This window comes from Bombyx mandarina, chromosome 20, assembly GCF_030267445.1.
Source record: "Bombyx mandarina strain Sakado chromosome 20, ASM3026744v2".
Lineage (NCBI taxonomy): Eukaryota > Metazoa > Arthropoda > Insecta > Lepidoptera > Bombycidae > Bombyx > Bombyx mandarina.
In genome coordinates this window covers 11,027,469-11,043,853 of record NC_143226.1, presented here as the reverse complement: position 1 = coordinate 11,043,853, position 16,385 = coordinate 11,027,469, and the positions used below count along the sequence as shown (strand labels likewise).

General features: G+C 43.5%; 1 protein-coding gene across 50 annotated transcripts in view; it reads left to right on the top strand.

Moving 5' to 3' along the window:
* Window positions 1-16,385, top strand: part of shot (dystonin-like protein short stop) — a 249,701-nt gene that overhangs the window by 177,226 nt on the left and 56,090 nt on the right. For all 50 annotated transcript variants that reach the window (XM_089736075.1, XM_089736073.1, XM_089736066.1 and 47 more), the window contains 20 exons: window positions 927-1,045; window positions 1,505-1,703; window positions 2,304-2,531; window positions 3,101-3,238; window positions 4,530-4,753; window positions 5,200-5,391; window positions 6,346-6,546; window positions 6,953-7,055; window positions 7,723-7,830; window positions 7,915-8,058; window positions 8,722-8,827; window positions 9,694-9,813; window positions 10,118-10,275; window positions 11,272-11,403; window positions 11,978-12,090; window positions 12,423-12,564; window positions 13,435-13,601; window positions 14,068-14,227; window positions 15,488-15,681; window positions 16,128-16,318. In XM_089736075.1, the coding sequence (XP_089592201.1) occupies window positions 927-1,045; window positions 1,505-1,703; window positions 2,304-2,531; window positions 3,101-3,238; window positions 4,530-4,753; window positions 5,200-5,391; window positions 6,346-6,546; window positions 6,953-7,055; window positions 7,723-7,830; window positions 7,915-8,058; window positions 8,722-8,827; window positions 9,694-9,813; window positions 10,118-10,275; window positions 11,272-11,403; window positions 11,978-12,090; window positions 12,423-12,564; window positions 13,435-13,601; window positions 14,068-14,227; window positions 15,488-15,681; window positions 16,128-16,318 (3,139 nt within the window). The remainder of the gene's footprint in view (window positions 1-926; window positions 1,046-1,504; window positions 1,704-2,303; window positions 2,532-3,100; window positions 3,239-4,529; window positions 4,754-5,199; window positions 5,392-6,345; window positions 6,547-6,952; window positions 7,056-7,722; window positions 7,831-7,914; window positions 8,059-8,721; window positions 8,828-9,693; window positions 9,814-10,117; window positions 10,276-11,271; window positions 11,404-11,977; window positions 12,091-12,422; window positions 12,565-13,434; window positions 13,602-14,067; window positions 14,228-15,487; window positions 15,682-16,127; window positions 16,319-16,385) is intronic.

The window sequence follows — 16,385 nt, the reverse complement described above, 5'->3', positions numbered from 1 at the left end:
ATATAACCTAAAATTATTGCTGTGGTAAAACGTGGAGACATCCATTGAATTTTCTTATCAGCTTTAAATAAAAAAATTTTTTTTGTGATTTTGTAGTGCTTACAGTTCTTTCGTCCTTTTTTATTTCTCTATCTTATTCTAATAACTTTCAGCGCCTTTTATAAAATTTGCCCGGTTGCTATTGTAGCGCCACTCTTATTTAGCAGATTTTAACGGACACTTACATACACAGAGACGGTTCTCCTTATCTCTACCCTCCATACATATTCTGAAGTGTCAATATAGTTATACCAACTCAGTGAGTCAAGTATATGCGCTTAGAACACAAGCAAAGAGATTCATAATGTTCATTTTTGTGGTGTCGATTTTTGGGTCTCTTTATAATAGTAACCCTTTGACTACCATGTAGGTCACCGGTGCCCTACGCGGCGCATTGAAGTAATTATGTCGATTAAGGTTACTAAGGCGCCGGAATATCTAGTAGACTCTGGGAAAGACGAATCCGGAGATGAATGAGATGAACATTAAATACAAGAACCCACTGAGTTTCTCGCCGGATCTTCGATCAGTGGGTCGCGTTTCCGATCCGGTGGTAGATTCTGCGAAGCACTGCTCTTGTTAGGAGCTAGTGTTAGCAAATTCTCTCAAGTTAAGCACGTGAGCTCACCTACCCGTCCGCGCGTAACTGGCTAGCTCGTCAGGCTACTAGCGAATAGGTTGGGGGTAGGGGGAAAAATACAAGAGCTACAATTGCTTGTTTCGTTACCAGGTGGCAGCACTGGAGCTAGGGCTGGTGTTAGTAAATTCGTTCAGGTTGAGCCCGTGAGCTCGTCTATCCGTCCGCGCGTAACTTGAACAGCTCGTTACAGCGAATAGGTAGGGGGGAAAATACAAGAGTAACTAACATTTGGTTGTTTCGTTACCAGGTTGCAGCACTGGAGCGCGGCGTGCGGCAGCTGAAGCAGCGCTGCGACAAGTGCTCTGACAAATGTGATAAGATGCTGAGGAGGCTCGCGGCCGCCAGGGACGAGCTCGCCAAGTTCATGTACGATTTACGAATAAATCATCATAAAATATTTTTAAATGACCACCTTTTACTGGTGGTAGGACGTCTTGTGAGTCCGCACGGGTAGGTACCACCACCCCGCCTATTTTTGCCGTGAAGCAGTTATGCGTTTCGGTTTGAAGGGCGGGGCAGCCGTTGTAAAGTTAAAAATGAGACCTTAGAATTCATGTCTCAAGGTGAGTAGCGCATTTACGCTGTAGATGTCTATGGGCTCCGCGTTCCATTTAACACCAGGTTGGCCGTGAGCTTGTCTACCAATCTAAACAGTAAAAAAAAACAAAAAAAAAATTAAAATACCCAGTTTAATTAACACATCCGGTTACCGCTTAATGTAAGGTAACCGCAAGGTCGTGCCCTCATTATAGATAGAAAATCATAAATATATTAAACACTAGTGAACCGAAAATGTATAACGATGTATATTTTTCTTCTAAACAGCAACGAATTGAACACATTTAACGTATGGATGGATGGCGCGTACCGCACGCTTGAAGACAAGGAGGCGGCTCTGTCCAAGCTGGACACGCTCTCCTCGCAGACGGACGACATCAGAGAGTTCGTGTCTGACGTCATCGCGCACCAAGCAGACCTGAGGTTCATCACCATGGCTGCTCAGAAATTCGTCGACGAGAGCAAAGTGAGTGAACTAATCTTGGGGGTAGGTGATAATCACTGAGTCATCATCATTTTCCTACCCTTTTCCCAGTCACTTGGGGTCGTCGCAACATGTTTTTCCCTTCCATACTCCTCTATCATGTACCATTTCTTCGGTCACTCCCCTCTTACACATATCGCCTGTCTTTTTAGGTCTATTTCTTCCTCTTTTTCCACATTCATAATTAACACTCTCTTACCAACCACATTTTCATTTCGTCATATCCACACCATCCCCCGCACTTCTCAGCTCCTCTGTTACAGGTGCAACTTTCAGACTTCCTCTAACATAATCATTCCGTATTCTATCCATTCTCGTTACTCCACACATCTACCGTAATATTCGCATCTCTGCTGCGTGCAATCGTCTTTCATCCGCCATTTCCAACCATCCGTATGGTGCAACAAGCTGATCCATACAAGATATCACTGATAATCATTTAGCGTTGATTACAAAGTAATATAGAGCGTGCATTTTCCCATTAAGGCATTTAAATTAAATAATTTAATTATTTTGGTTTAAATCAGTTTTGGTTTGGATCTATAGATGTATTGGTTGTGAAAAAAACCTTGAACGATGCAGGAGTTCCTGTCGATCCTGAACGAGTACCGCACGTCGCTGCCGTCGCGGCTGTCGCACGTCCCGGCGGGCGAGGAGGGCGCGGTGCGGGGCGCGGCGGGCGCGGCGCGGCGGGCGCACGGCGAGCTGGCGGCGCGGGCGCAGCGCCTGCAGGACCGCCTGCGCGCCGCCAGCGACCGCGCCGCGCACCACGCGCACGCGCTCGCCCGGGCCCAGCGCTTCCTCGACGAGGTCAGCAAGCTCCTATATACCCCATAGCACAACAATATCGCGCACCGTACATACATAGGCTGCTATACTATATGCCACTATAGTATAGCGTAGTCTGAAAGAAAGCTTAATAATAACTACACACCTCGGGACGAGAGGCTGTTTGGTTTAAGTGATGTTTCGCTTAATACGCGACATTTATCTGTGTAATAAAATTAAAGGTCGTTTTATTTAGTATCAGCTCAACAGTTTTTAATTGAACTTCAATTACGTTTACTCCATTTTGTGGCAGGGATGCCACAAATGCCTCATTATCCGATACACATAACGAACCGCATAAACCTTAATGTCGTGTTTGCTTTGGGAAAAATAAAATTTAAAATGAATTGAGATAATAAAAACACAAACATTCATAGTAGTCAGAAAAAAATTCAATAAAAACAACCTTTGTATTATTTTTATAGAAAAAAAATACACAACACGAATAAAATGTGAAAACCCTAACATGAACTGTATTACTATGTACAAATAAAAGCTTATTAAATCAAATCACATCGTGATAGTCACAATATACATATGTGAAACGTTAGGTGGAGCCCCAGGTCCGCGGCGTGCTGTCGGAGCCAGTGGGTGGGGAGCCCCGCGCTGTGGAGGCGCAGCTGTCCCGCGCCAAACATCTGCACAACGAGATCCTGGCGCAGGGACGACTCATCGACAACGCCAAGGATGTAAGTGCAGGACCTTTGTCAGGAATTTGTAACTAGATATAGATATTGTCAGGTGTTCAGCTCGCATTAACGTATTGAATTCTGTAGGCAGTAGCTTGGCTCTGCCCCTAGCATTGCTGAAGTCCATGGGCGACGGTAACCACTCATCATCATCAGGTGGGCCGTACGCTCGTCTGCCTACAAAGGCAATAAAAAAAAAAACGTCGTTACGGATCCATCAGATCCAATAACCTTTACATTAGACGCCTTCAGCTCTAACAATAGGAGCAGGCTTAGGGACCCCGGGTACCGCACACGTGCAACCTAACCTAAACATCAGCCCTCTGGGTTTCTCGCAGGATCTTCTTAGCAATCTAGATTCATTCGCGAAGCAGCTACTCTTGATTGGTTAGGTCTCCTCTGAAAGCGCTCGGGTAACTGTTAGCAAATCCCACCCCTCTTGGCTGAGCTCTTGTTCGCCCACCCGTCCTGGTAAAACTGGAAAGGGCCGCCAGTAATCTCCCAAACATAAAAAAAAGTGTTTAACCTTGAAATCTTGAAATATGAGGTTGTCTGAACTGTTAAGTTAAACTAAGTTTAGTTGAGTTTATTGTGATCATTTTTTATTTAATTGGCTCATATTCATTTGGCACGTCTAGTCCTAGAAAGAGTTCGTCTCATTGATTAGCGTCATCTCTATCCTGTAGTTCATAATTCATCGTGCCAATTTCGAAATGATTACTCGATAGACTCTAACATTTACTTTTTTCACGCTTTATATTAGCTTCACTTGTATGTATGTTTGTATGTTTGTAACTGACTCCTTTAGACGCGATTTTGACCCCCTTTAAACGGCCAGATTTCATTCAAACTTTGTAGAATTATCGAGGACCGATGACAATACACTAATTTGATAATTAAGTCGTATCTATGTAACAGGTTTTTAGTAAAAACACGATTTTACGCAAAATTATTAAATGCTTGACACACAAAATTTTGAATAATGCCATCTAGTACCTAAATATTTTAGATACTTGCATTGTTACTGTTGGAGGGACAATTTTGATTTGTAATACCGAAAAACTTCACGAGATGGCGTTACAAAAAATCCCTTCCCAAAACTATAAAACCATTGTGATTGAACCACGCTTTTTTTTATATAATAAAATATATTTTACACTATTTTCAATTTAAATTTATTAAAATTTATTTTCTATTTTTCAGTTTAATTTTATATAAAGCGTGTTTTTAGTTTTGTTTTTTAAACTATTATTTATTCTTTGCAATTTATTTACTCAAATTCCATCCGCAGGCTTGTGACCAACTAGTAAAATCTCTAGAGGGTCACCTGACTCCTGCAGAGATTCGGCAGCTAGAAGTGCCGGTGGTGGACCTCACCAGCCGGTACCATGACCTCTCCGAGGCTGTTGGTAGCCGGTGCTCAGAACTAGAGGCTGCCCTGCTGCAGTGCCAGGGTCTGCAGGACTCCGTCGAGGCCCAGGCGCATTGGTTGGGCGAAGCCGAGGACTTGTTTAAGTGAGTGACCCGGCAAACCTTGTTTTGCCATATAAATTATTTCTAGGAATCATAAATGTCCTAGATACCGACTGCAGCGCCATCTGCCGGGCTGATTTGTAAACCTAAACCATTCTCGAATCCACCTGAAGGTACACAGAAAATTTCATTCAAATCGGTCCAACCGTTGGGAAGAGCTTAGTGACAAACACACGCACAGAAGAAATATATAATATATAAAAATTGTATATCAACGGTAGCCACAGAATGAAAACCATTTGTTTATTTTTCATTTTTATATATCGCGGGGTGAAAGGTTATTTGGTTTAAGCGACATTTCGCTTAATACGCGACATGTATCTTTGTAATTAAAGGTCTTATCTGTTAGGCCACAACGACTTCAAAATAGTTACAAGTTGCTAGCTTGTGTTGGCACACAAGTAACACAATGTGAGTGTGTCTTGCAGACAGCAGCTGGTGGGCGCGTCGCTGGTGGTGGCGCGGCTGGAGGAGCAGGTCCGGGAGCAGCGGCGCGCGCACGCACAGCTGGGCGGGCGGCGCGCCACGCTGCAGGCGCTCGCGCACTGCGCCGCCGCCGAGCCCGCGCCCTCCCGCCTCGCCAAGAAGCTGGAGCAGCGCGCGCAGGACATATACGCGAGGTGAGCACGCGCGACACAAAACAACTTCACTTTAGGAACGACTCACAAAATTACTTCCACTCATTGTCACTGCGTCACTTGCGGAAAATTTGCAAATGTATATTACCGAACACCTTTGTAAGCATAATTCGCGTGACGCGTTAACTTAATTTCCACAAATCGTTAGTGCACGATCAACAACCGCGTCACTCGGGTGCATTCATAACTTTAACATTTCATTGATTTACTTAATATTTTAACAATAAACCTTTTTAAGCAACATAATCTTTAAATAACAAACTCACACTGCACCCTACAAAATGAATTCTATGCAATGGTACCAACATTATCTTCTTCCTCTTCTTTCTTTCGTAGTACCCTCTGCTGGGGTGTAGGGCTCGAATCAAATCTTTCCATTGACATCGGTCTTGTTACAGTGTTGACAGTTTTTTTTGTTTTTTTGTTTTTATTGCATTGATGGATGGACGAGCTCACAGCCCACCTGGTGTTAAGTGGTTACTGGAGCCCATAGACATCTACGACGTAAATGCGCCACCCACCTCGAGATATAAGTTCTAAGGTCTCAGTATAGTTACAACAGCTGCCCCCACCCTTCGAACCGAAACGCATTACTGCTTCACGGCGGAAATAGTCGGAGTGGTGGTACCTACCCGTGCAGACTCCCAAGAGGTCCTACCACCAGTGATTACGCAAATTATAATTTTTTTTAAAACTACTGTTACGGACATTACGAATACAATACAGTTTCCTAAACACGAAAATTAAATAAAAGTGCTTTTGATTATTTCCACGACACGTTAACCTTTAATAGAAATAAATTAAAATCATGGACTATACAAAATTAAATGTTATTTATGTCAATGTCTATTCAGCGTAAAATTATTATTATATCTGTGTGTTCTCATTGTCTGTCGAACTTTTAAATAAAACCTTAACTAAACATTTATTTAACAGATACGAAAAGCTAGTGGAACGCTCGGCCAAACGCTCTGAATTCTTGGACGAAGTGTCGGCCGAGTTGGCCCAGTTCACCCAACAGGCCAACGTGTTGGACGCGGCGTACGGCCAACTCATCGAGCAGTCCGAGGGCCGCGAGCTCGCCAGGATGCCGGCCGACCAGCTCGGGGCTAGACTGGCCGACCTGGCCAACTATAGGTATGTATCTGACCACTTCTCATTTGCAGGCAGCGGCGTGGCTCTGCCCCTCCTGGCATTGCTGAAGTCCACGGGTGACGTTAACCACTCATTATCAGGTGGGCAGTATGCTCGTCTGCCTACAAGGGCAATAAAGAAAAATCCATTGCCGTTCCACTTTTTTTTCTCTTGCCTAAGCTGATAGTCTTGAGAGCGAGAGCGAGTAAGTGAACTCACTGGGCTCAAACTTGAGAGAATTTGCGAACACTAGCCCTAGCAAGAGCAGCGACCCACTGAGAGGAGCCGGCGAGAAACTCAGTGGGCTGTGTCTATGGGTTAATCAACCGCTCCGAAGGACGAACTCTTCAATATGGAATATTTATGTGAATTTAGATATAAAATAATAAATGTATTATTTTCGTCACAGGGACAAACAAATGCCGCTTCTAGACGAATGTCTGCGTATGGGGAAGAGGTTGGTCGCGAAGAAAGACGTCACCGACACGCACGTTGTACTCGATAAGATGAAGGTAGGCAACAAGTTACGAATTTATTAAACTAAAAAAAGTAAAAAAGAAATCTTTTGTAAATTATGCAACACGTCTATCATACATATATTTAGTTATTTAGCACAGCTTTCCTCGAGTAGTATACCAGCGCAACGGAACCAACATTTACAGGTGGAAGGACGTTTTGTGAGTCCGCACGGGTAGGTACCACCACCCTGGCTATTTCTGCCGTGAAGCATTAATGTGTTTTGGTTTGAAGGGCGGGGCAGCCGTTGTAACTGTACTGAGACCTTAGAACTTATATCTCAAGATGGGTGGCGCATTTACGTTGTGGATGTCTATGGGCTCCGGTAACCACTTAACATCAGGTGGGCCGTGAGCTCATCAACTCAGCGAAGCAATAAATAGATATAAAAAATATAGAACCCTACCCTACCTATTTTTGCCGCAAAATAGTCATGCGTTTCAGATTCAAGAGTGATTCGGTCGTTATTTATACAAATGAGACTTCTAACACGTACTTTGTCATTTGGCAGTATTCATGTGGTCATGTCCATGGGCTCCGGTAAGCACTTGAACTCGAGGGAGCCGTGAGTTCAGCCATTTATTAGCGCAATAAAAAAAAGTCGTTAGTACATAGATTATCCTAGTCAAAGTTAAGTGCTTGACATGATCCTTCAATCCTCAGGCTCTGGAGAACCAGTGGCGCGACTTCAACACGTCCTTGGAAGAGAAGCAGAAACTGTCCAGACAGCGCGCTGACCAACTCACGCAATACGAGTCTTTGAAGATACAGGTGAGTTCTTCGCATACGTCTATTCTGTTTTTCTATTGTCGATAGTACAGGACGGACATATCATTGCGTCTCGCTCCCCCTCAGGTATTGGATTGGCTCCAATCGATGGAGAACAGAGTGTCTCACCTCCAGCCCGTGGCAGTCGACCTGGACGTCATCAAGCGTCAGCAGGACGAGCTGCGCCCTCTAGCGAAGGAGTACAGAGACTACTCCATAACCATAGACAAGGTAAATAATCAAAGCGAACTTTTTTATCAAGTAATTTGATGTCATATAGAATTATTTCCATAAATTTGTATTGAATATTAATGCCCAAACTCGTTCGGCTATTCATAATAATGTTGATAGTGTTTAACGAGTTAAAAAGTGACCCGAAAAAATATGTTTTTGAAATTGGAATAAATAGTAACGTTTTTGTTTTTGTTATTATTATTGGTTTAAGTTTTATACACACAACACTAGAAGTGTGAGCAAGAGATTCGATGTGCCTATAAGTGTGAGCGAGAGGTCTGATAAAAATGATTTTTGACTCAGTTCCCACGTTTGTACCCAAGTATAATCACGTAATCATAATAATAGACTAGAAGCAGCGGGTTGTTTTTTTTTGTTTTTATTGCTTAGATGGGTGGACGAGCTCACAGCCCACCTGTTGTTAAGTGGTTACTGGAGCCCATAGACATTTACAAGGTAGATGCGCCACCCACCTTCAGCTATAAGTTCTAAGGTCTCAGTATAGTTACAACGGCTGCCCCGCCCTTGAAACCGAAACGCATTACTGCTTCACGGCAGAAATATGTGATGGTACCTACCCGCGCGGTCTCACAAGAGGTAACCACTAGTAATAATGTAGTTGAAGTGGTGTTCTGATGATGCGTGTCCCCCGTGCCGCAGGTGAGCGAGGCCGGCGCGGCGTACGAGTCGCTGCACCGCGCCGACCGCGCCGACAGCCCGCACCGCAAGAGGCAGCTCTACAGCCCGACCAAGCGACACACGCCCAGTCAGTATACTCCTGTAGTTTTTGACTCCGGCACGGTTTGCACATTAGCCAGCGTCAAATAATAAGACTTATTATAATTCGCCATTCTCATTATTTACAGTTTATAAATAATAAAAAACGAAGGAAATTTAGTCGTTTGACATGAAATTAAATGAAACGAAATGAGATGATATGGGATGAAATATAATCTCAGTAAAATTGTGGTCGTTTACTGAGAACTTTTTCAGTGGACTTTTTGGAGGATCGCGAGAAGTTACGTTCAGCGGCTTTGTTTCTATTTCCCACATTTGTGCTCTTTCACAGATATTACACAGTTAATAAACCACCGTTATTACACATTTAACCCTGAATAAACACTAAATAGACAAAGACTCCATTGTCGTGTCAGACTGACGACAACGTCAGCTGTCAGCTGTCAACTCTCACAGTGTTGCCGCTCTCAAACAATTAAAGCCCCCACATTTTTGATAGTTTGTTCGATCGAGCTGAATCTTTGTACAGCTGTCGTTGAAACTGCCGGTTAGGCATCTCGCATAGTCCAATAAGCAAATGGCGCGCCGGTAGTTTCAACAAGTTTTTGTGTATTTTGAGTCAATATTCACGGCGAAATGCGACCTGTTTTTTTTATACCTATGCTGATAGCCTTAACAGGCTATTTCAGCTTCACCCTAACGTGTGTAGGTGAGCTCACGGGGTTCAAACCGGGAGAGTTGCTAACACTGGCCCTAGCGAGAGCAGTGCTTCGCAGAGTCTACCACCGGGTCGGAAACGCGACCCACTGAGAAGATCCGGCGAGAAACTCAGTGGGCTGTGTATGGGTTAATTCGCTCGTCGGCCTGTATTTATTAGTAACGTAATTCTTGTAGGTCGCACTTTGGATGGAAGGTCGCCTTCTCCAGGCAAGGGCTCAGTCCTCGTCAGTCCGGGATCTACTTCGAGCGGATTCTCGTCACGACGATCCAGCCAAGACGGCTTCCATCTTGAAGGTATGAACATAAATGCAGTGTTATATCAATTTCAAGAATTCTCCAACAAAAACGATTGCCGGATACATTTTTGTAGACTGACCGGTGCGTGTGTCCCATCTTGTATTAAGTTGTCACCGAAGCCAAACACATATCATAACGCGAATTCCACCTAACTGAAGATCAGGTTGAAGTGCCTAAGTTATTGAATAAGGGCTGTATCACATTTAAAGTCCAATGCTATCATACCTTCTAGTGCTGCCACGTGACACTTGGAAGGTTTTAACCAACTCCAAAACTTATCGTGTGGTAACTTCCTTTTCAGAACTGTCCCCGGTCCAGCAGCAACTGTCGGAGATCAACAACCGGTACAGTCTGCTGGGCACGAAGCTGTCGGACCGCCACTCCGAGCTGGAGGCCATCAGGGAGGAGATCAAGAAGCACTTGGAGAGCTTTAGGACTTTGAACGCGTTCTTGGACAAGGTAAGCTCTTTGATATTAAACAATAGTACATTGTGCACCGCGGGAGAAAAGTAGGACATTTCCTCCCGCGTGGCAGACACGCGGGATGAGATGTCCTACTTTTTTCCCGCGGTGCACATACTATTATTTCTCCTACCAGGCTCATAAAAAAAAACAATTTAACTGTTTTTTAATTTTTAAGTAAACTATTACTAATTGAATAAGAACGGTCTGATGAACTCATCTTTGTGTAATACTTCACTATTAAATTTTATTGCTTTATGTTAATTTCACTTTTATACTAAACACAATATTTCAAATTACCCGAGCACAACGATGGCGGAGAATTTTAGGTGCGTGAGAGCAGACGTAGACACTAACGCGCATGCGCACTTGTCAGTACCCAGGGAGGAAAAGTTACACTTTCTTCCCTGTACAGCGGGACGAAAACCGAACTTTCGGCGTCGCTAGGAGAGAAAATTAGTTTGATCCGAAACAATTACGGATGTTACGAGACCATAATATATTAAAATATCATCGAACGTAATTTTAAGTGACATTTCATTAATAATCTGTCCGTTTTTATATTAGCAGAGCCTTCTTTTAAATATAAGTTGATGGACTGTGCCTATGTTTATAAAAGAAAAATTGTGACGTGTTCATGATTAGATGATTTTATGCTCAAAGTGGATCGCTAGATTATCGGATGGGATACACAGCACTGAGCCACTTTGAGTATCGCAGTCATCGTAGACGGCTGCTATTCCGATACCATGACCATTAACGCTGGCATTCCACAAGATTTTGTGTTCTCTCAACCACGCTTTTCATCCTGTATATCAATGACATGCTATCTATTGCATACATTCGGATGACAGCCATTAGAATTTCTCTCGGAGCGTGATGTAGTCGAGACGATCAAAACTTGACCCTGAAGTGAAGAACTTTCTGGAGCAAACGGGTCGATTTGAAGTCTGTTAAAAAAAGCACCTTTCACATTTGGTGTAACATCGACAGGTGCAGAGACAATTGCCTAAGGACACAGTCCCCAACAACAAGGAGGAGGCTGATAAGATCATTAAACAAGCTCGCGCCGTCCTCGAGGAGATGTACGAGAAACAGAGCATCCTCGACTCCACTAAGACACAGGTAAGAATTACACATGACCTGATGCTGAATTAAAAAACGTGATCAAAAAACTGTATATCTTTAATGGATTTTATTGTTCACACGAAGCGCGAACCAACTGACGGCCCACATGTTGTCAAATGCTAACCGGAGATCTTTCTTTTTTTATTGCTTAGATGAGTGGACGAGCTCACAGCCCACATAGTGTTAAGTGGTTACTGGAGCCCATAGACATCTACAACGTAAATGCCGCCACCCACCTTGAGATATAAGTTCTAAGGTCTCAGTATAGTTACAACAGCTACCCCATCCTTCAAACCGAAACGCATTACTGCTTCACGGCAGAAATAGGTGGGGTGGTGGTACCTACCCGCGCGGACTCACAAGAGGTCCTACCGCCAGTAACATCAACAACGTAAAGGCCAACCACCTTTAGACGTGGGCTTTAAGTCCCAACTCACTACAAGCACATAATTATATATTCTCTATTTACTTGAACATGTTAAGTTCAATATCTTCTGGATAGTTTGACTACGTTTGCGGCAATTGAATGTTGTAATAAAACGGAATCTATGAATATTAATATATCGTCCAGGTACGAGAACTCCTGAAGCGCAAACAGACCGTGCAGGGGGCTGACCGTCTGCACGACGAGATGGAAGACGTCGCCTCCAGGTGGAAGGCTCTTCACGACGGCTTGAAAGACAAGTGAGTTATGTTATACATGCAATCCTTCTTTCTGCTAGATGTTATATTTATCTCAATCGATAAATAAAAGACACATCAGGGGGACACATCAAAGGAAAAACAAAATTGTTTGTTTTTATATAATTCCGAGCTTTTTTATATTTTCTCACCTTTTAAACCTTCCCTGGACTTCCACGAATAATTCAAGACCAAAATTAGCCAAATCGGTCCAGCCGTTCTCGAGTTTTAGCGAGACTAACGAACAGCAACTCATTTTTATATATATAGATTGTTGAACACCCTCTGTGCAACTAACTAAATTGGAACCTCTACTAAATTGAAATTGGTTGCAGGATAAGACTGATGGAGGAAATGAAAGACTTCTTGGACACACACTCGAACCTGTCCCAGTGGCTCAACGCCAAGGAGCGCATGATGGCGGCCCTCGGACCCATCTCCACCGACTCCAGCATGGTGCACACGCAAGTACAGCAGGTAGGTGTGCTGGTGCAGTGACAACCCTTGTCCTAATTTAATTCGAACTAGTGGTCCCGCACTAGTCGAAATTCCATTATAATTAATTGAAATTATAAGTTTGAACATTATTATGGTTATATTGTCAAAGAATACTTCTATAATCACAGATTTCGCCAAGACTACACTATAGACAAATAATATTATAGATAATTAACCTATTTTCAATTTGACCACAGACTTTAAGCATTAACTAAAGTTTGATAATAAACAAAGAGTATATATACATATGTGTGTGTGTCAAATACATGGCAGTGTGTGTAATGTTTTCTTTATTGATTTAAAGTATCGTTTATGCATTATTTAAAAAAAAAAAGCATTGTGCACTGCTTCTCTATATTCTCTATAAGTGTGGAAAATTTCATACTCCTCCGTCCACGCAATTTTCGTAAAAAGGGATACAAAGTTTTTGCTTCACGTATTAATATATAGATAATTTGAAATATTCCTTTTTTTTAAATCTATGTTTTCTATACTAATATTATAAAGAGGAAATATTTGTTTGTTTGTTTGTTTCGAATAGGCTCCGAAACTACTGGACCGATTTGAAAAATTCTTTTTCCATTAGAAGCCGACATTGTCCCTGATGAACATAGGCTACTTTTTTTAATTTTTTTTTAATTTTATTTTTTTGTTTCATGTGTGTTTTAATGTTTCCGAAGCGAAGCGAGGGCGGGTCGCTATTGTAATAATTGATTAATTTAATAGACGGAAGGGTAGATTTGATCACGGCATACCTAGATTGAACTCGTGCCTATAAGAAAGCGAAGATCGCTACCCCTCTTAAGACGGGAGCCGAGGTCTCAACCAGCGCGTTAACTTGTCTCACAGGTGCAGGTCCTCCGCGAAGAGTTCCGCAGCCAGCAGCCGCAGCTGACACACCTGGAGGAGGTGGGCAGCGCCGTGCTGTCCCGGCTGCCACCCCACTCCGCGGACGCGCGCGCCCTCCAAGGACAACTGCATGACGTCACGCATCGCTGGGACGACCTCCTTGCCAAGTGAGTGGGGATAACACTTCTTGTGTTTCGATGACAAAATCGAATCTAAAGTTCTTTTCTTTTTATTTTTCCTACCTATGCTGATAGCTTGGAGAGGCTATTTCAGCTTCTCCTTGACGTGTAGGTGAGCTCTCGGGGCTCAAACCGGAAGTGTTGTTAACACTGGCCCTAGCAAGAACAGTGCTTCGCAGAATCTACCACCAAATCGGAAACGCGACACACTGAGAAGATCCGGCGGGAAACTCAGTAGGCAAGAATCTAAAGAGTTTGTTTAGTTTGTAATATCGTGTTTTTTATTGGAATTGGTTTTTTTTTTCTATTTATTTTAATTAAAATTAAGTTCTGCTCATAGTTACCAGGAAACTTCAGTATTGGGGTTACTATAAGTAGATATATAAATATGTCGATTTCTTTGTCAATGCATCTTGCTGAGAGCAGTGTGTACAAGAGTGTGGTGGATGCGCAGGCTGGCGGCGCGCGCGGAGAGCCTGGGCACGGCGGCGGACACGGCGCGCGAGTTCGACGCGGGGCTGGCGCGGCTGCGGGGCGCGCTGGCCGCCATCAGCGACAAGCTGGACGAGCTCGCGCCCGACCACGAGCCCGACGAGCAGCTGCGCAAGATCGAGGTGGGGGTAGTCGCCAATACACTAGTCGCTCATACATTAAACTTAACTAATATTCCCCCGGAAGTCGAATTTTTTTTTTTATTCCCCTTGTAGTCTGACGAGCACACGGCCCACCTGATACCTTATACTCTCCACAAGCCTCGTTTAAAAAAGGACATGTCATAGCGCTCGGAAAACACCGTGGAGGGAAGCTTATTCTATATGTGAATGAGCTTCCCCTCCACGGTGTTTCCCGAGCGCTATGACATTCTTACTAGTAGTAGGACCTCTTGTGGATCCATGCGGGTAAGTACCACAACCCGAGCCATTTTTGCCGTGAAGCAGTAATGCGTTTCGGTTTGAAGGGTGGGGCAGCCTTTGTAACTATACTGAGATCTTAGAACTTATATCGCAAGGTGGGTGGCGCATTTACGTTGTAGATGTGTATGGGCTTCAGTAACCACTTAACACCAGGTGGGCTGTGAGCTCGTCTACCTATGTAAGCAATAAAAAAATTAAAAAAAACTTTATAAGTGTGAAAAATTTCATACTCCTCCGACAAAAAGGGGTACAAGTGACATTTTAAACATCCAAACATTATAGGAATATCTATCTTGTCCTGTTGTGTCTACACAAATGTAAAATTGATTCTTTATATTTTAAATTGTTGTATACTTGTATTCCTTAAAATCTAGCTTCCTTAACAAAGTATAGCGTGTTCCAATTTTTAACAAAGAAAGTAATAATTTGCTAAACTCAAACTCGAGTGCAAAACGATTGGTCGGTCTGATGCTGGTGTGCGCGTCACTCCGCAGGTGCCGGCGGAAGATCAGCGCTGCAGTATCGATTGTTTCGTTACTGTTAGGCATTGCTGAGCCGGTAATCGTTTCCAAGCCTCGTTATTTTTCTTAACTTTGTTTTTATTTTTTGTGTTTAATTTATGTTTGGAACAAATGTTTATTATTATTTATTTATATTTATTTAAAATCTTATTAATTACATAATATTTTTAAAAAAGATATTGAAAATATATATTTTTTTTAAAAACACTATCTATATAAAAATAGATTGCCGCCAGTGGTTAGGACTCCAGAGTGAGAAACCTCCTCACAATGCGTGCAGTATCGAGGATAACTGTTTTCTGTATTAGGCCCTTAACCCAGCTGGATAACGAAAGTTTCTTAAGATGTTGATCGAAACTTTTCGCTATCAAGCCGTGTACCGACATAACTATTGGAACAATGATATTATATTATTATTATTATGTGGTTGCGTCTTTAGCACTTGGAGCGTCAGCTGGAGGGGCAGCGGCCGCTGCTGGCGGGGCTGGAGGTGTCGGGCGCGGCGCTGGCGGGCGTGTGCGAGGCCGCCGCGGCGCAGCACGTGGGCGCGCGCCTGGCCGCCGCCGCCCGCCACCTCGACACCCTGCAGCGGAAGCTGGACCACAGGAAGGCCGAGCTCGAAGCCGCGCTCAAGTACGTCCTCCCCACACTCATTGTCTAGACAATCCGGTGCTGAGTGCTCACGGAAAACTATAACCTTCAAAACAGAAGACCACCCAATCTTGAGTCAAAAATGCCCACTATAATGAGACCCCTCGTTGATCTAACTTGCCATTGGCTCCTCATAGAGTAGAGGCTCCCGGCTCACTTGGCGTAGTAGCAAAACGTGGAAGCTGTCATTCGTCCTCAGACATGGGATCGAAGTCGCAATTGCGTTGTTGAATGCGATCGCGATCCGCTCTTGGTTCATCTAGATATTTCAAGCACCGGTCTAACAATGGACTCACCCACCAGGCATGATAAAGCTAAATTAGTCCTCCGATGCCTCTGGGAGTTAGGTGGGCAAAACAAAAAAAAAGTCTATGTGATGATGTCTAATGATTAGTAACTTGAATAAACTCCGACTTTGTATCTCCCAGGGACGGCCGCAATCTCGAAGAGAACGTCGCCCGAACCCTCGGCTGGCTCCAGTCTGAGCTGGGCTCGCTGCCGAGCCGTCTCCAAGTGTCCGCGGACATCAACAAACTGCAACAACAGATACAGAAACACGAGCCCCTCTACAGAGATCTCACTCAACGGGAACACGAAATTATTATGTTGATTGATAAGGGTGAGTATGGCTTAGAATTCAATGTGATAGTAAATTTTATATTCCCAAAAACGACTCGATAAACTCG